The sequence below is a fragment of the Adiantum capillus-veneris genome, chromosome 12, assembly GCF_014529385.1.
Source record: "Adiantum capillus-veneris isolate H3 chromosome 12, ASM1452938v2, whole genome shotgun sequence".
Classification (NCBI taxonomy): domain Eukaryota; kingdom Viridiplantae; phylum Streptophyta; class Polypodiopsida; order Polypodiales; family Pteridaceae; genus Adiantum; species Adiantum capillus-veneris.
Genome location: NC_140942.1, coordinates 76,867,907 through 76,880,347, shown reverse-complemented (window position 1 = coordinate 76,880,347; position 12,441 = coordinate 76,867,907). Strand labels below are relative to the sequence as shown.

At 44.6% G+C, this 12,441-nt stretch overlaps 1 protein-coding gene across 4 annotated transcripts in view; it reads right to left on the bottom strand.

Moving 5' to 3' along the window:
* Positions 1–9,673, bottom strand: part of LOC147445976 (Polynucleotidyl transferase, ribonuclease H-like superfamily protein) — an 83,686-nt gene extending 74,013 nt beyond the window's left edge. For 2 of the 4 annotated variants that reach the window (XR_015189838.1, XR_015189839.1), the window contains exon 1: positions 9,444–9,673. Coding sequence is in view for 2 of the 4 variants with exons in the window: in XM_086525304.1 (XP_086381430.1) it covers positions 9,444–9,577 (134 nt within the window). In the remaining 2 variants the exon portion in view is untranslated. The remainder of the gene's footprint in view (positions 1–9,443) is intronic. The other 2 variants (XM_086525304.1, XM_086525303.1) reach the window with 2 other exon arrangements.
* Positions 9,674–12,441: the final 2,768 nt, after the last annotated feature.

The window sequence follows — 12,441 nt, the reverse complement described above, 5'->3', positions numbered from 1 at the left end:
TCTGACCGTGCGGCGAGGATCTGCTGTAGGAAGGTGAGATCTGCAAGGTTCGGGACTTGTTCTGTGGAGTCTTGATGCTGAAAACTGAAAACGCTGATGCTATTCGGGGACTTGTCACGATGAATCTGCAAAATGCTAGTAGGTCATGCTGATGCAAAACGCTAGGGCTGAATTCTGATCTTGCTGAGGAAATCTGCTAACCCTAGGGCTGATCTGCTATCCTGCTGTTGCCGGGGCTGATCTGCAATGCAAAACGCCAAGGCTGGTCTTGGTGGCAAAAACGCTAGGCTTTGCAGATGACTGAAAACGCTAGGTCTGTTGCGGGAAGGTGGTCTTGCTGAGAAGGTGCCTGTTGTACGCGAAGTTCCTGCTGCCTCTTCTACCAAAAAGTGCTAGCGCTAGGTTTCTTTATATACATGCTTGCTCATTTTGCCCTGTCTAGTTCCCAACAAAAGTCACTTAAAAATAATTAGTGAAAATTGGCTAAAATAGGAAAAATAGGTCTATGCACTGTAAAAATGCTCCTAATGGAATCTGATGGTAATCTGATGATCATGCTATGTGCAACAAAAGGATATGCATCTATTCTAAGTGCCTGAACATGCACGGTCTGCGAACAGACTCACAAAAGTGCCAGGTCACTTCCTAATCTAACTAAACTGAATCCATGTCATGAAGTAGCTTGTCCACATACACATACGGTTAGATGTGCACGTGACATTCCCTCCTTTTTAAAGTGAGGTACTGGTACCGAACTGTATGGTGTTGAGGGAGATCGCCAACAGTGTCTGAAATCCTGGAAAGGACTCTTCGCTGGCCCACTCTGATGCATGGGTCATGCGATACTTGAACTTCATAAAGGTCTGCAATGCTTGCTTCTTTGAGCCGCGCCGAAAGCAACACAAAGTCATATGTGGCTCCTTCAATGCTTCAACTTCATCTATAGTCATGCAGACGTCTATCTTCTTCAAGAATCTCCGAGGCTGAAAATTCCTGAAACCACTTCCAACACAAAAACATGAACATACCTATTCCACATAAAGTGACTGGAAAAATTATAGTCTTCCTAAAAGACAGTGCATGCAATGTAGATGAACATAGAGACGGAGTGCCAAACCGTTCATCAAACACACGCAAACAATGGAGTCGAATCTTGACTTTCTGATATAAATCAATCAACTGTGGCAAATCATAATGGAAATGCCCATCCTTGATGCTCAAGCCTTCTTGTGCTCTTTCGAATACTGTGTCGTGCCAAGAAAGAGACATGGAATGTGAATTCCTTGAATGGAAACATGTCATCTTTCCATGAGTAATCCGCATACATCCGTGCTCATTCATGAGTGAATCATGCTCATCGTACAATATGTCATGCCTATGAAAAGGGATCACATAAGGACGATGACTAAAATACAAGAAAGCATCACGAATGAAACACCCGAACAATGTGAGCTGACTAATCATTCGAACACATAATACTTCCTGTGGGGGTTCTTTGGACCTCGACTCGAGAGCCAAGATCGGTTCTTCGCGATCGATCAAATCTGCAGTGAGGTTAGCTTCACTAGACAAAGTATCAACTAAACCATCGAATGCCCAAAAGCATATGACATCCTGAAAGAGGAGACTACAAATTTTCTACGGAAGGACACTTGTTGAACAGTGAACAAAACATCAAGGCACTCTTGCGTGATCAGAGAGTCCATACCGGGAGAGAAGCCTGACACCTCGAAAGGAGATGTCTTGCGAACCTCCAAGTGGGCTCTTTCGACAAGAGAGTCACTAATCAAATCATGCATCCTGCCTGGGTCAAATAATATGACAAAACACTGACCCTTCACATGACCATAACACTTAATGAGAGACTCATCAATGGGAGGATCATGAGAAACTTGGGTCACACTCATGTTCTCATTTATTGCATTGACAGAGGAAGTGGGTTCTATGGGTTCTTTAGTTTCAATAGACTCAAGAAAACAACGACCTTCCTTAGAATAAATGCTTTGTTCTTCCGACGTGATGTATCCTCCTCAAATGCCTTGTTCTGCTTTTTCATCTAGAGTGAGCTTAGGTTTAGCAATTGTGTTAGCTTTACCCTTAGGTTCATTTGGAGAGTTCTTTTCTGAGAGACTATTGGAAGATTGGTTAGAAGAGTTACCGTTCTTACTAGTCTTACCGTTCTTACCATTCTGAGGGTTCTGAGAAGTCTGAGAGGTACTTGTGGAAGTCGTGTTTTCCTTAGGCTTTCCCTTGTTGTGCTTCATCTCCTGTGCAAGAGCAATCGCTACCACCTTGATGAGATTGATTGGGTCGAGAACTTCGACATGAAACCTGATACAGCCGTCCAATTTCGACATCAAACCTCATACAGTCGTCCAACCCAAAAATGAAAGCGTCCTTGTGTTCATCATCCGAATTGCGTAATTGGGTGTCGAGCTGCAAAACACGATTAGAGAAAAACAAAACTAGCATACCATTTTACTTGAGACTGCGTCAATCGTCTTTCAACCGTGCTAGGTACTGTGGTGACATAAACCGTGCCTTGAGCTTGTCTTGGAAGTCGACCCAATTGAAAGAAAGGGGCGCGCCATCCTCGGCTTCCTCTAGGTGTGCGGTCAACTGTGCCTCTTGCCATGCGTGGTACCAATTAATGGCATCATCGGCAAGGTACATAGCTACCGTCAAAACCTTGCTACTTCCTATCTTCTTAGTTGTCGCAAAATAAGCATTAAATTGATGCAACCAAGAATGAATAATCGTAGCATCCATCTTACCATCATACTTACTGAACTGGATCTTCTTTGTGATGAGGTTGTTGGAGTCCGAATCTCAGCTTGCGCCACTTGATGAACTACCAACATCTTTAGCTGGCTCGGACTTCGAGGTGAGAACCTGTCGGATCAACTCTTGCATGCGTAGTTCTCTCTGTGCCTCACGCTCGGCCTCTAAGGCCGCTTGTCTTTCTTCGGCCGCCTCCTTTCTTTATGCTTTTCTTTCTTTTCGTTCTTCGGCCGCCAAGCGTGCTTCATGGTCCAAGGTTTCCTGTCTGTTTTGGCGTTCACACTCCACAGCAACGCGATTCACTTCTTGTTGTTATGCCATCATGTCCATCATCGACTTGACCAAAGCCTCCATAGGAGTTGGTGCAATCCGTAGCGTAGATGGGGAAGGGGGAGGGTCAAAAAAACCTCCTGGTGGGGAAAATTCTTCTTCGCCACTACCGTGCTTCCATCTCCATGCGAAGTATCCATTCCGCTTCACGTAATGACCATACACTGAAGTCGTGGGTTCTTAAGTTCACGAGGAACTTGGGTTCTTGTGGGTCTTGGTTCTAGGGTTCTTGAGGTTCTTGAGGTTCTTCTTTCGCTCGCAATCCGTGTTAGAGAAGGATCTTCTCTTCACCCAAGCTCTTCTCTTTTCCGCAGGCGCACCCCTTGGCGGCCTTGCGCTCACAACAAAGTTGCTTTTTCCCACCTCATGTCGATTGGCCGGCCGCTAAGTGCACGGTCCGCTCTCAATGAGTGAAAAGAGAAACAAGGGGAGGCTGGACAAGCCCTTCTTTCTTGGGTTTCCTGTCACTCTTCAAAAACACGATTAGGAATCGATATGCCCAAGAGGACTTGGGTTACATGCGACCGCAATAAGCAAAAAAGTTATGTGATTCTTGTGGTTCTTTCCTTGAGTTGATACAGAACATTGCTAAAGGCAAAACGCCAGGGCTGGTCTTGGTGGCAAAAACGCTAGGCTTTGCAGATAACTGAAAACGCTAGGTCTGTTGCGGGAATGTGGTCTTGCTGAGAAGGTGCCTGTTGAACGCAAAGTTCCTGTTGCCTCTTCTGCCAAAAAGTGCTAGCGCTAGGTTTCTTTATATACATGCTTACTCATTTTGCCCTACCTAGTTCCCAACAAAAGTCACGTAAAAATAATAAGTGAAAATTGGCTAAAATAGGGAAAATAGGTCTATCCCTGTAAAAATGCTCTTGATGGGTTCTGATGGAAATCTGATCATCATGTTGTGTGCAAACAGAGGATATGCATCTATTCTAAGTGCCTAGACATGGACGGTCTGCAAGCAGACTCACAAAAGTGCCAGGTCACTTCCTAATCTAACTGAACTGAACCCATGTCATGAAGTAGCTTGTCCACGTAGGGTTAGATGTGCACGTGACGTCTGTGCAATGAACAGTCTGCTAAATGGTCCGGCCCGACTGTTTTCTTCATTGGAATAAAGTGAGCTTGCTTGCTAAATCTGTCAATGACAGTCCAAATGCCATCGTGCCCACTTTGTGTCTTCGGGAGATCAAAGATGAAATCCATTGCAACTTTCCGAGGGGCAGGTGGGAATGGGTAAAGGCTTTAGTAATCCTTGTGCCTTATGCCTGTCAAACTTGATCTTTTAGCATACTAAACAACAACGACCAAAGTCGTCCACATCCTTCTTGAGTCTCGGCCAAAAGAAATAATACTTCACCCCCTTCAAGGTGGTGTCGATGCCACGATGACCCATAAATGGTGGACAGTGACACTCTGTCAAGACCTTTTCCCTCAAAGGTTGTGTGACACACAACATCGTTTTCTTCATCAAGTAGCCATCCCATATAGAATATCCTGGAGCTGTCTCCCCATTCTGAAGTAAAAACATCGGTAAAGTCCGGATCTATGGAGTACTAGTCAACCATATTCTTGAAGCTTCTGTGATAAATCGCGGAAATAGCCAAGACGAGGGGTTTCCGAAACAATGCATCTGCCACTAAATTTTTCTGTCCCTAAACATGGACTGGAAGTGAAACTATGACAAGATGTTAGCCCACCGCATCTGCTTTTGTGAAAGCTGCTTCTGTGACAAGTAGCGCAGACTGTAATGATCTGTAAAAACTGTGAAATCAGCTCCGAGTAGATAATGTCGCCACTGTGTAAGAGCATGGATCACTACCAATAGCTCTTTCTCATAAATTTGGGCTATCAATTCTGGCCTTAAAAACATTCTACTTTCATAAGCAATCAGTTGCAAGCATTTTATTTATTTATTTATTTATTATGTCACATTTTCAAGGTCGTGGAGCTTTAGGGATGACTGCTCGACCCAGCCTTTATCAAGTATATAAGCAGAGGAGGGGGACGCTCATTCCCAGCAAAAGAGGCAGCAAAAGAAGTTCTAACAACTTGCAATGCACCTTCTCAGCAAGACTGGCAGAGAGCCCTAGCGTTTTTAGCCAATAAGATCAGCCCAGCGTTCTCTGTTGCTGATCAAGCCTTTTCTGTTGCTGATCAGGCATGGCGTTTCGCTTCCTACAGAACCTCCTTGCGTTTTGCAGTTTCCATCGCCAGATCAGCCTAGTCAATTAGCTTTTTCAGTTTTCAGCCCTTAGCCATTCCAGATCCAGTCCCTAGCTTCGCAGATCTCACCTACCCGCAACGGATCCTCGCCGTACCGTAGGATCAGCCAACATTTCCAATTTCAGCCCACAGTTTTCAGATTTCAGCATCTGCGTTTTCAGCGCATCGCCATCGAGTCGTCGTCATCGCCATCCTCGCCGACATGGTGTCAGTATTCAGCAAAAAGTCAAAAAATCCCAGATTTCAGCATTTTAGCCCTAGCGTTTTCAGTTTTCAGCCCGTCCTCGTCGTCGTCATCATTGTCGTCTAGATCGTCGGTAAGTCCATTGCATCTAGTCCATTGTACCAGATTTGTGCAATCTATGGCATAGACCTCTCTCGCCATAGAGAGGTGGAGGAGGGTTTGAGAACCGTCTGGTGTCATATTCTTCTCTCTCTTTCTCTGTCTCAACACTTTCACTCACAGTAGCATTCACTTTGTTTGTGATCACTGCACTCTCTCTCTAAAGGAACGGAAGGCTCTCTATTCCGTAAGTAAAAGGAACCCTTGAGCACAGTTCGGAGCACTCATCTTGAGCAATATCAACATTCACTTCCGCTGCACCTTACATTGGTATCAGAGCTTTTTGGCAGTGTTCAGTCAAGAAAAGAACCACAAGAAATTTTTTGCTTGTTGCGGTCGCACGTAACCCAAGTCCACTTGGGCGTGTCGATTCCTAGTGTTTTTGAAGAGTGACAGGTAACCCAAGAAAGAAGGTCTTGTCCAGCCTCTCCTTGTTCCTCGTTTCACTCATTGAGAGCAGACCATGCACTTAGCGGCCGGCTAATCGACATGAGGTGGGAAAAAGCAACTTTGGTGTAGGGGTGCGCCCGCAGGAAAGAGTCGAGCTCGGATAAGAGAGAAGCCTTCTCAAACACCGATTGCAAGCTAAAAAACTCAAGAACCCAAGAACCTCAAGAACCCAAGTTCCTCAAGAACTTAAGTACCCAAGATCTCAATGTATGGTCATCACCCGAAGCGGAATGGATACTTTGCGTGAAGGTGATGAGAGTGGAGTTGGTGAAGAAGAAGTTTCTACACCAAGAGAACTGTTCCCCGATCCTCCCCCATCCCCATCTACACCACGGATTGCACCAAATCCTATGGAGGCTTTGGTCAAGTCGATGATGGACATGATGCTACAACAAGAGGCGCAACACGCCACCATGGATTGCGACCGCGAAGAAAGACGGGCAGCTATGGAGCTTGAGCGTGAGCAAGCACGCGAAGCTCAAAGCATAGCGGGCGAAGAAAGGCGAGCGGCTATGGAGTTAGAGCATGAGCAGGTAGCACAAGTAGAGATGCGGACTCCAGCAATCCAATCGTTGAGAAGTTGACGTTCAGTAAGTATGACGGTAAGATGGATGCTAATGTTATTCATTCTTAGTTGCATCAATTTAATGCTTACTTTGCGACGACTAATAAACCGAGAATAGCAAAGTTTTGACGGAGCCATGTATCTTGCCGGTGATACCTTTATTTGGTATCACGCATGGCAAGAGGCACAGTTGGCTGCGCACCTAGAGGAAGCCAAGGAAGGCATGCCCCTTTCTTTCAATTGGGCCGACTTTCAAGACGAGCTCAAGGCAAGGTTTATGCCATCTCAGTACTTAGCGCAGTTGAGAGGAGATTGGCACAATCTCAAGCAAAATGGTACGCCAGTTATGTCTTTCTCTAACCGTGTTTTGCAACTCGACACCCAATTACGCAAATCGGATGATGAGCGCACAGAGGCATTCCTTTTCGGGTTGGACGAGTATATCAAGTTTGATGTCGAAGTACTCGACCCCATAGATCTCAACAAGGTGGTCGCCATTGCTCTCGCACAAGGGATGAAGCACAACAAAGAAAGCCTAAGGAGAACAAGTCTTCTCACAGTACCTCTCCGACTTCTCAGAACCCATAGAACAACAAGAACGGTAAGAATGGTAACTCTTGTAGCCCATCTTCCTCTAATCCTTCGGAAAGGAACTCTCAAAATGAATTTAAGGGTAAAGCAAAAACACCTGCTAAACCTAAGCTAACCCCATATGAAAAAGCTGCACAAAGAATTATAGGAGGATACATAATGCCAGAAGAACAAATCATTTATACAAAGGAAGGTCGATGTTATCAATGTCACGTCAAGGGTCATATATAGAAGGCTTGTCCTAAGACAACACCACCTAAAGAACCCAGAGCACTGCACCTACCACAAGCACTTCGGTGAGCCAATCTGATTCTCCACATGTTTCTCACACACATTGGTGAGTCTCTCTTTAAATGTTATGGTCATGTGAAGGGTCAGTGTTTTGTCATTTGTTTGATTCAGGCAGCATGCATGATGTGATTGGTGACTCTCTTGTAGAGAGAGCCCGCCTGGAGGTTAGCCAGACAACTCCTCTCGAGGTGTCGAGCTTCGCTCCCAATATGGCTTCGCTCCCGGTATAGACTCTCTCATTACACTAGAGTGCCTTGATGTGTTATTCACGGTTCAGCAAGCTTCCTTCCCTAGAAAATTTGTTGCGTCTCCTTTCTCAAGATGTGATATGATTTTGGGCATTAGATGGTTTCGTGAGCATAACCCTCTCATTGATTGGACAGACAATACGCTCACTCTAAATGCCAAAAGTGAAGTAACTCTCCCATGATCATTTGTGGTGAGGAGGGTCTGCATTCTTTATCTCTCATTTCTCATGTGCAGGAGAAGCGTGAATTACAAAGAGGAGCACAAGCGGCATTCATCTATGCCTCTCCAGTTACTCATAGCCTCAAGGCTCAAGACAAGTATTCAGCTTTGTTTACCAAGTATGAGCACCTCTTTTTGCAAGATGATCTTCCACCCCGTCTCCCTCCCGAGCGGCCGGGGCCCGGAGGACCATCGCATCGAACTCACGGAGAGAGCACAACCAATCAGTAAGGCTCCCTACCATTTGAACAAGACCCGAGAAGAAGAGTTAGAGCGACAACTCGCGGAGTTGGTGGCCAGAGGATTCATACGCCCTAGTGTAAGTCCTTTTGCTTAGGGCGTAAGTCCTTTTGCTGCTTCTATTTTATTTGTCCGCAAGAAGGATGGTTTGTCTCGTTTGTGTATTGATTACAAGGCTTTGAACAAGATGACCATCAAGAACAAGTTTTCGATGCCTCGCATTGAGTATATTCTCAATAGACCCAATGGGGCAAAGGTTATCAGCAAGGTCGATCTCAAAATTGGATACCATAAGGTAAGGGTATTCAAAGGGGATATTTACAAGACTGCCTTTCGCACAGAGCGAGGGTAATGGGAGTATGTGGTTATGCCTTTTGGGTTGACAGGTGCCGTGGGTACATTCAACCATCTCATAGTAGGCCAAATTGAAATAAGTTAACGCAATGAAATCTCTTGCAGATGCCCTCCCAAATTGTGTAAAGGTAAGCCCTACACAATCCTATAAAAGAGGGTGTGGGTCTCAAGCCCTTATGTTCTAACTTGAGATAGGTGCAAGTGAAAAGAGAGAGAGAGAGAGAGAGAGAGAGAGAGAGAGTGTCTATAAAAAAAAAATTGTGAGTGTGGGTGTCTGTGTTTTGAAGTAAGGAGGGGGCACACACGTGTCCTTACTAAACCTAAAGGATGGCTTGAGACAAAATGTTGGGCTGAAACATATACACTCAACCAATAATGATCCACAGACCTTGACCATCTATAATGTCTTTCAAAAAGACAGATATTGATGGTGCTGCTCTTCACAGCTCCAGAACCTCTGCTCAATTTTAAGGTTTTTCCCTTCAACCAGAAAACCATAACACAAAAAGCAGCACTTTCTTCAAATTTTCATTAACAAACTAGATCCTTCTTCCATTACCATTGGTTGCTTACATTCCAGAGTTTCTGCTAAATTCCAATGTCTTTTCCTTGGGCTCAAAAAAATTTATGAGCACTTTTTTCTGATTTTAAAAAGCCAGACCCCTCCTAACTGTGTTTTGACTTGCTGAAAAATGGTGAGCCCTAAAAAGGTTTGATGGGACAACCTAACAAAAGCTCTCTCTCTCTCTCTCTCTCTCTCTCTCTCTGTGGACAATGTGACAAAACCGGTAGCAGTAAACTTACTCTAAAGGGATGGCAATGCGGCAAGCTGGGTCTGACACAGCAACGCCCACGTACTTGACACCCACGTCCAGACCCAGGAGTCTCTTGCTGCCATGCACAGCCGTCTGCAAGCCATGCAAGCTGGCCAGCTTCATCGCTCGGTCGCTTAACCGGCTCGTGAGTCGTAAGCTGACATTGAGAGAGAGAGAGAGAGAAAGAAACGGAGAGACAGGATCACTTGCAACGCACTCAATTATTACAAAGTGAATTCCATACGTAGATTAGAACTTAAAATACTTCTAGGAGAAACTAGGGTGCTTGGTTAGCCCATTTGTATTGAATTGAAGTGGGTCCAAGGGTAAGAGAAAACAAGAACCTAGAAGAGAAATGTAGAGAGAGAGAGAGAGAGAGAGAGAGAGAGAGAGCTTGTGCTTTGTTTTCCACAAATCCTATTACCTTAAGTTAACATAATCCTATTTTGACAATGCGATGATCTTCATGTCCTAATGTTGATATGTTTAAATATGTTTTTAGATTTTAGATTGTATCAATTCTTTAAGTCAATCTCGCTCTATTGTCTGAATTCTTGTCATTTGTATATGCCACTTCAACATTTCTCAAATGAAAAAAGCGCAACAAATTCTGTTATTTGATGCTATTAATTATGTCTTAAGATATTTATTAATTGGGAGGTGAGACATTAAAATGAAGGAGAGAGAGAGAGAGAGAGAGAGAGAGAGAGAGTTTTTTTATCAAAGAGTGCTAGATTTTTTTTACCTAAGAGCGTGTTTGGGATACCGATCATAGTGTTTCAGAGCTTACCTTGCAAAAACCACAAAGAGGGTTAGGGTTTTGTCAAGGTCAATGTTTGTAATCATAGAAGATGTCAATGTTATTAATTGTTTGTTGTTCCATTTTTATGTTTCAAAAAAAAAACATGCAATTCTCTTTGCATGGGGGAGTTTGCACAGTCCTCCCCAATTTTTTATAATACGAGGGAACGTGCCATTCCCACGACAGTGTGCAATTTTCGGGTTGTTCATTAACTGCGTTCTCAATGTCAAAAATCAAAAAATGGTAATGCTTACTCACTGTGTAATTATCGTCGATGCAGATTACATTTAACCTTTCGTATCACCGCACTGCTCTGAACAAACATGATAGTTGAGGTGGAGTGGAAGCTCCTCGAGCACTTTTCGTGCGTTCTGAAGAGCACCATATGTGATGTACACATAGTCCCATGCAAAGCCAAGCACAACTTCTTTCATGTATCGCTCATTGGCCTTGCTCTTGTTGCGCACATCCCACAGTGAGTGCATTCTCCTTGTCCACATTGTAGATAGAAAGATGAAAATAGACTGGAGCTTTCTAGGCTTGCTCTTACGATGTGTATTCCACTACCTATGCATTGAAAGAGGCGCCATTCCCATCAATTAATGCATTCGACAAGCAACATTTCGGACAAAATGCTCATGAAGAACATGAATTTCAGAGCTTCCTCACCTTCCCTTACTTGGCATAACTGGATATAAAAGCACTCCAAGAGACTTCGGCTAGTGAGAAACCGTCACTTTTCTGAAGCGCAACACATGTGTCAACTGACCAAAATTGTGCCAAGCGTGACATCTTCTTTCAACAGCCTCTGAACAACAATAAAAAGGTTATTTTTTGTGCCCGTATCAGCCACTTGCCATCTCTTTTCGAGAGAAATTTGCATAGAGCCACATGCCTGCAAGATGCACACATAGGTGATAGCGTCTGGAGAAAGGCCCTTGCTTTGCATGTGCTAAAAAAGGCCCAGACCTTGCTGGCCCGGCCATTGTTGGGCATACCCTGCAATCAGTGCGTTCCAAAAGACGACATCCCGCACAGGAGCACCACATCTGGCATACATATCAACCAAGGCATTGCCAAGCATGGCAATTGTTTGCAACAGCCCCTTACTAACAATATCAAGTTTGCCAAGCATGATAACTTTTTGCTGAAGTGTCCCACAATTGGCGTACATTACCACAATCAATGCACTCAAAGAGATGGCATTCGGGACATGAAGCTCCTCAAGCACGTTTTGTGCTTTCTGAAGTGCACCACATTTAGCATACGTATCGACCAAGCGATTGCCAAGCACGACAATTTTATGAAAACACCCTAGTGAAAGTGTCCCACATTTGGCGTACGTATCAACAAAGGTAGTGCCAAGCACGCCATCTCTTTTAGAGAGCCTCTTGCATAGAGCCACATGCCTGCAAGATGCACACGTAGGTGATAGCATCTGGAGAAGGCCCTCGCTTCACACCTGTTCCAAACAGCCCATAGATTCCTGCCCGGCCGGTGTCGGGCATATCTTGCAATCAATGCATTTCAAAAGACGACATCCCACATAGGAGCACCACATTTGGCGTACATATAAACCAAGGCATTGCCAGGCACAACAGTTTTCTGTAGCAACCCATGACTAACAACATCAGAGTGAATCCCATATTGGCATCTTGCGTACAGACACATGCCTTGTAGATGAACGCATATGTGATTGCATTTGGAGAGAGGCCCTCACTTTGGATCCGATGAAAACAGCCGAGAGCTTTCTGCCCCTGCTCTGATGCACGTATCTTGCAATCAATGCACTCCAAGAGACGGTATTGGGAATAGGAAGCTCCTCAAGCTCGTTTTGTGCTTTCTGAAGTGCACCACATTTAGCATACATATCAACCAAGGTATTGCCAAGCACGATAATTTTTATGAACAACCCTTGTTGAAGTGTCCCACATTTGGCATACATATCGATCGAGGCATTGCCAAGCACACCATCTCTTTTTGAGAGCAATTTGCATAGAGCCACATGTCTGCAAGATGCACACGTAGGTGATAGCGTCCAGAGAAACTTGAAAGGCCCTCGCTTTGCACCTGCTGAAAACACCCAGAGCTTGCCGACCCGCTGTTGTTGAGCATATCCTGCAATTTGTACGTTCCAAAAGATGGCATCCCGCACAAGAGCACCACATCTGGCATAGATATCGAC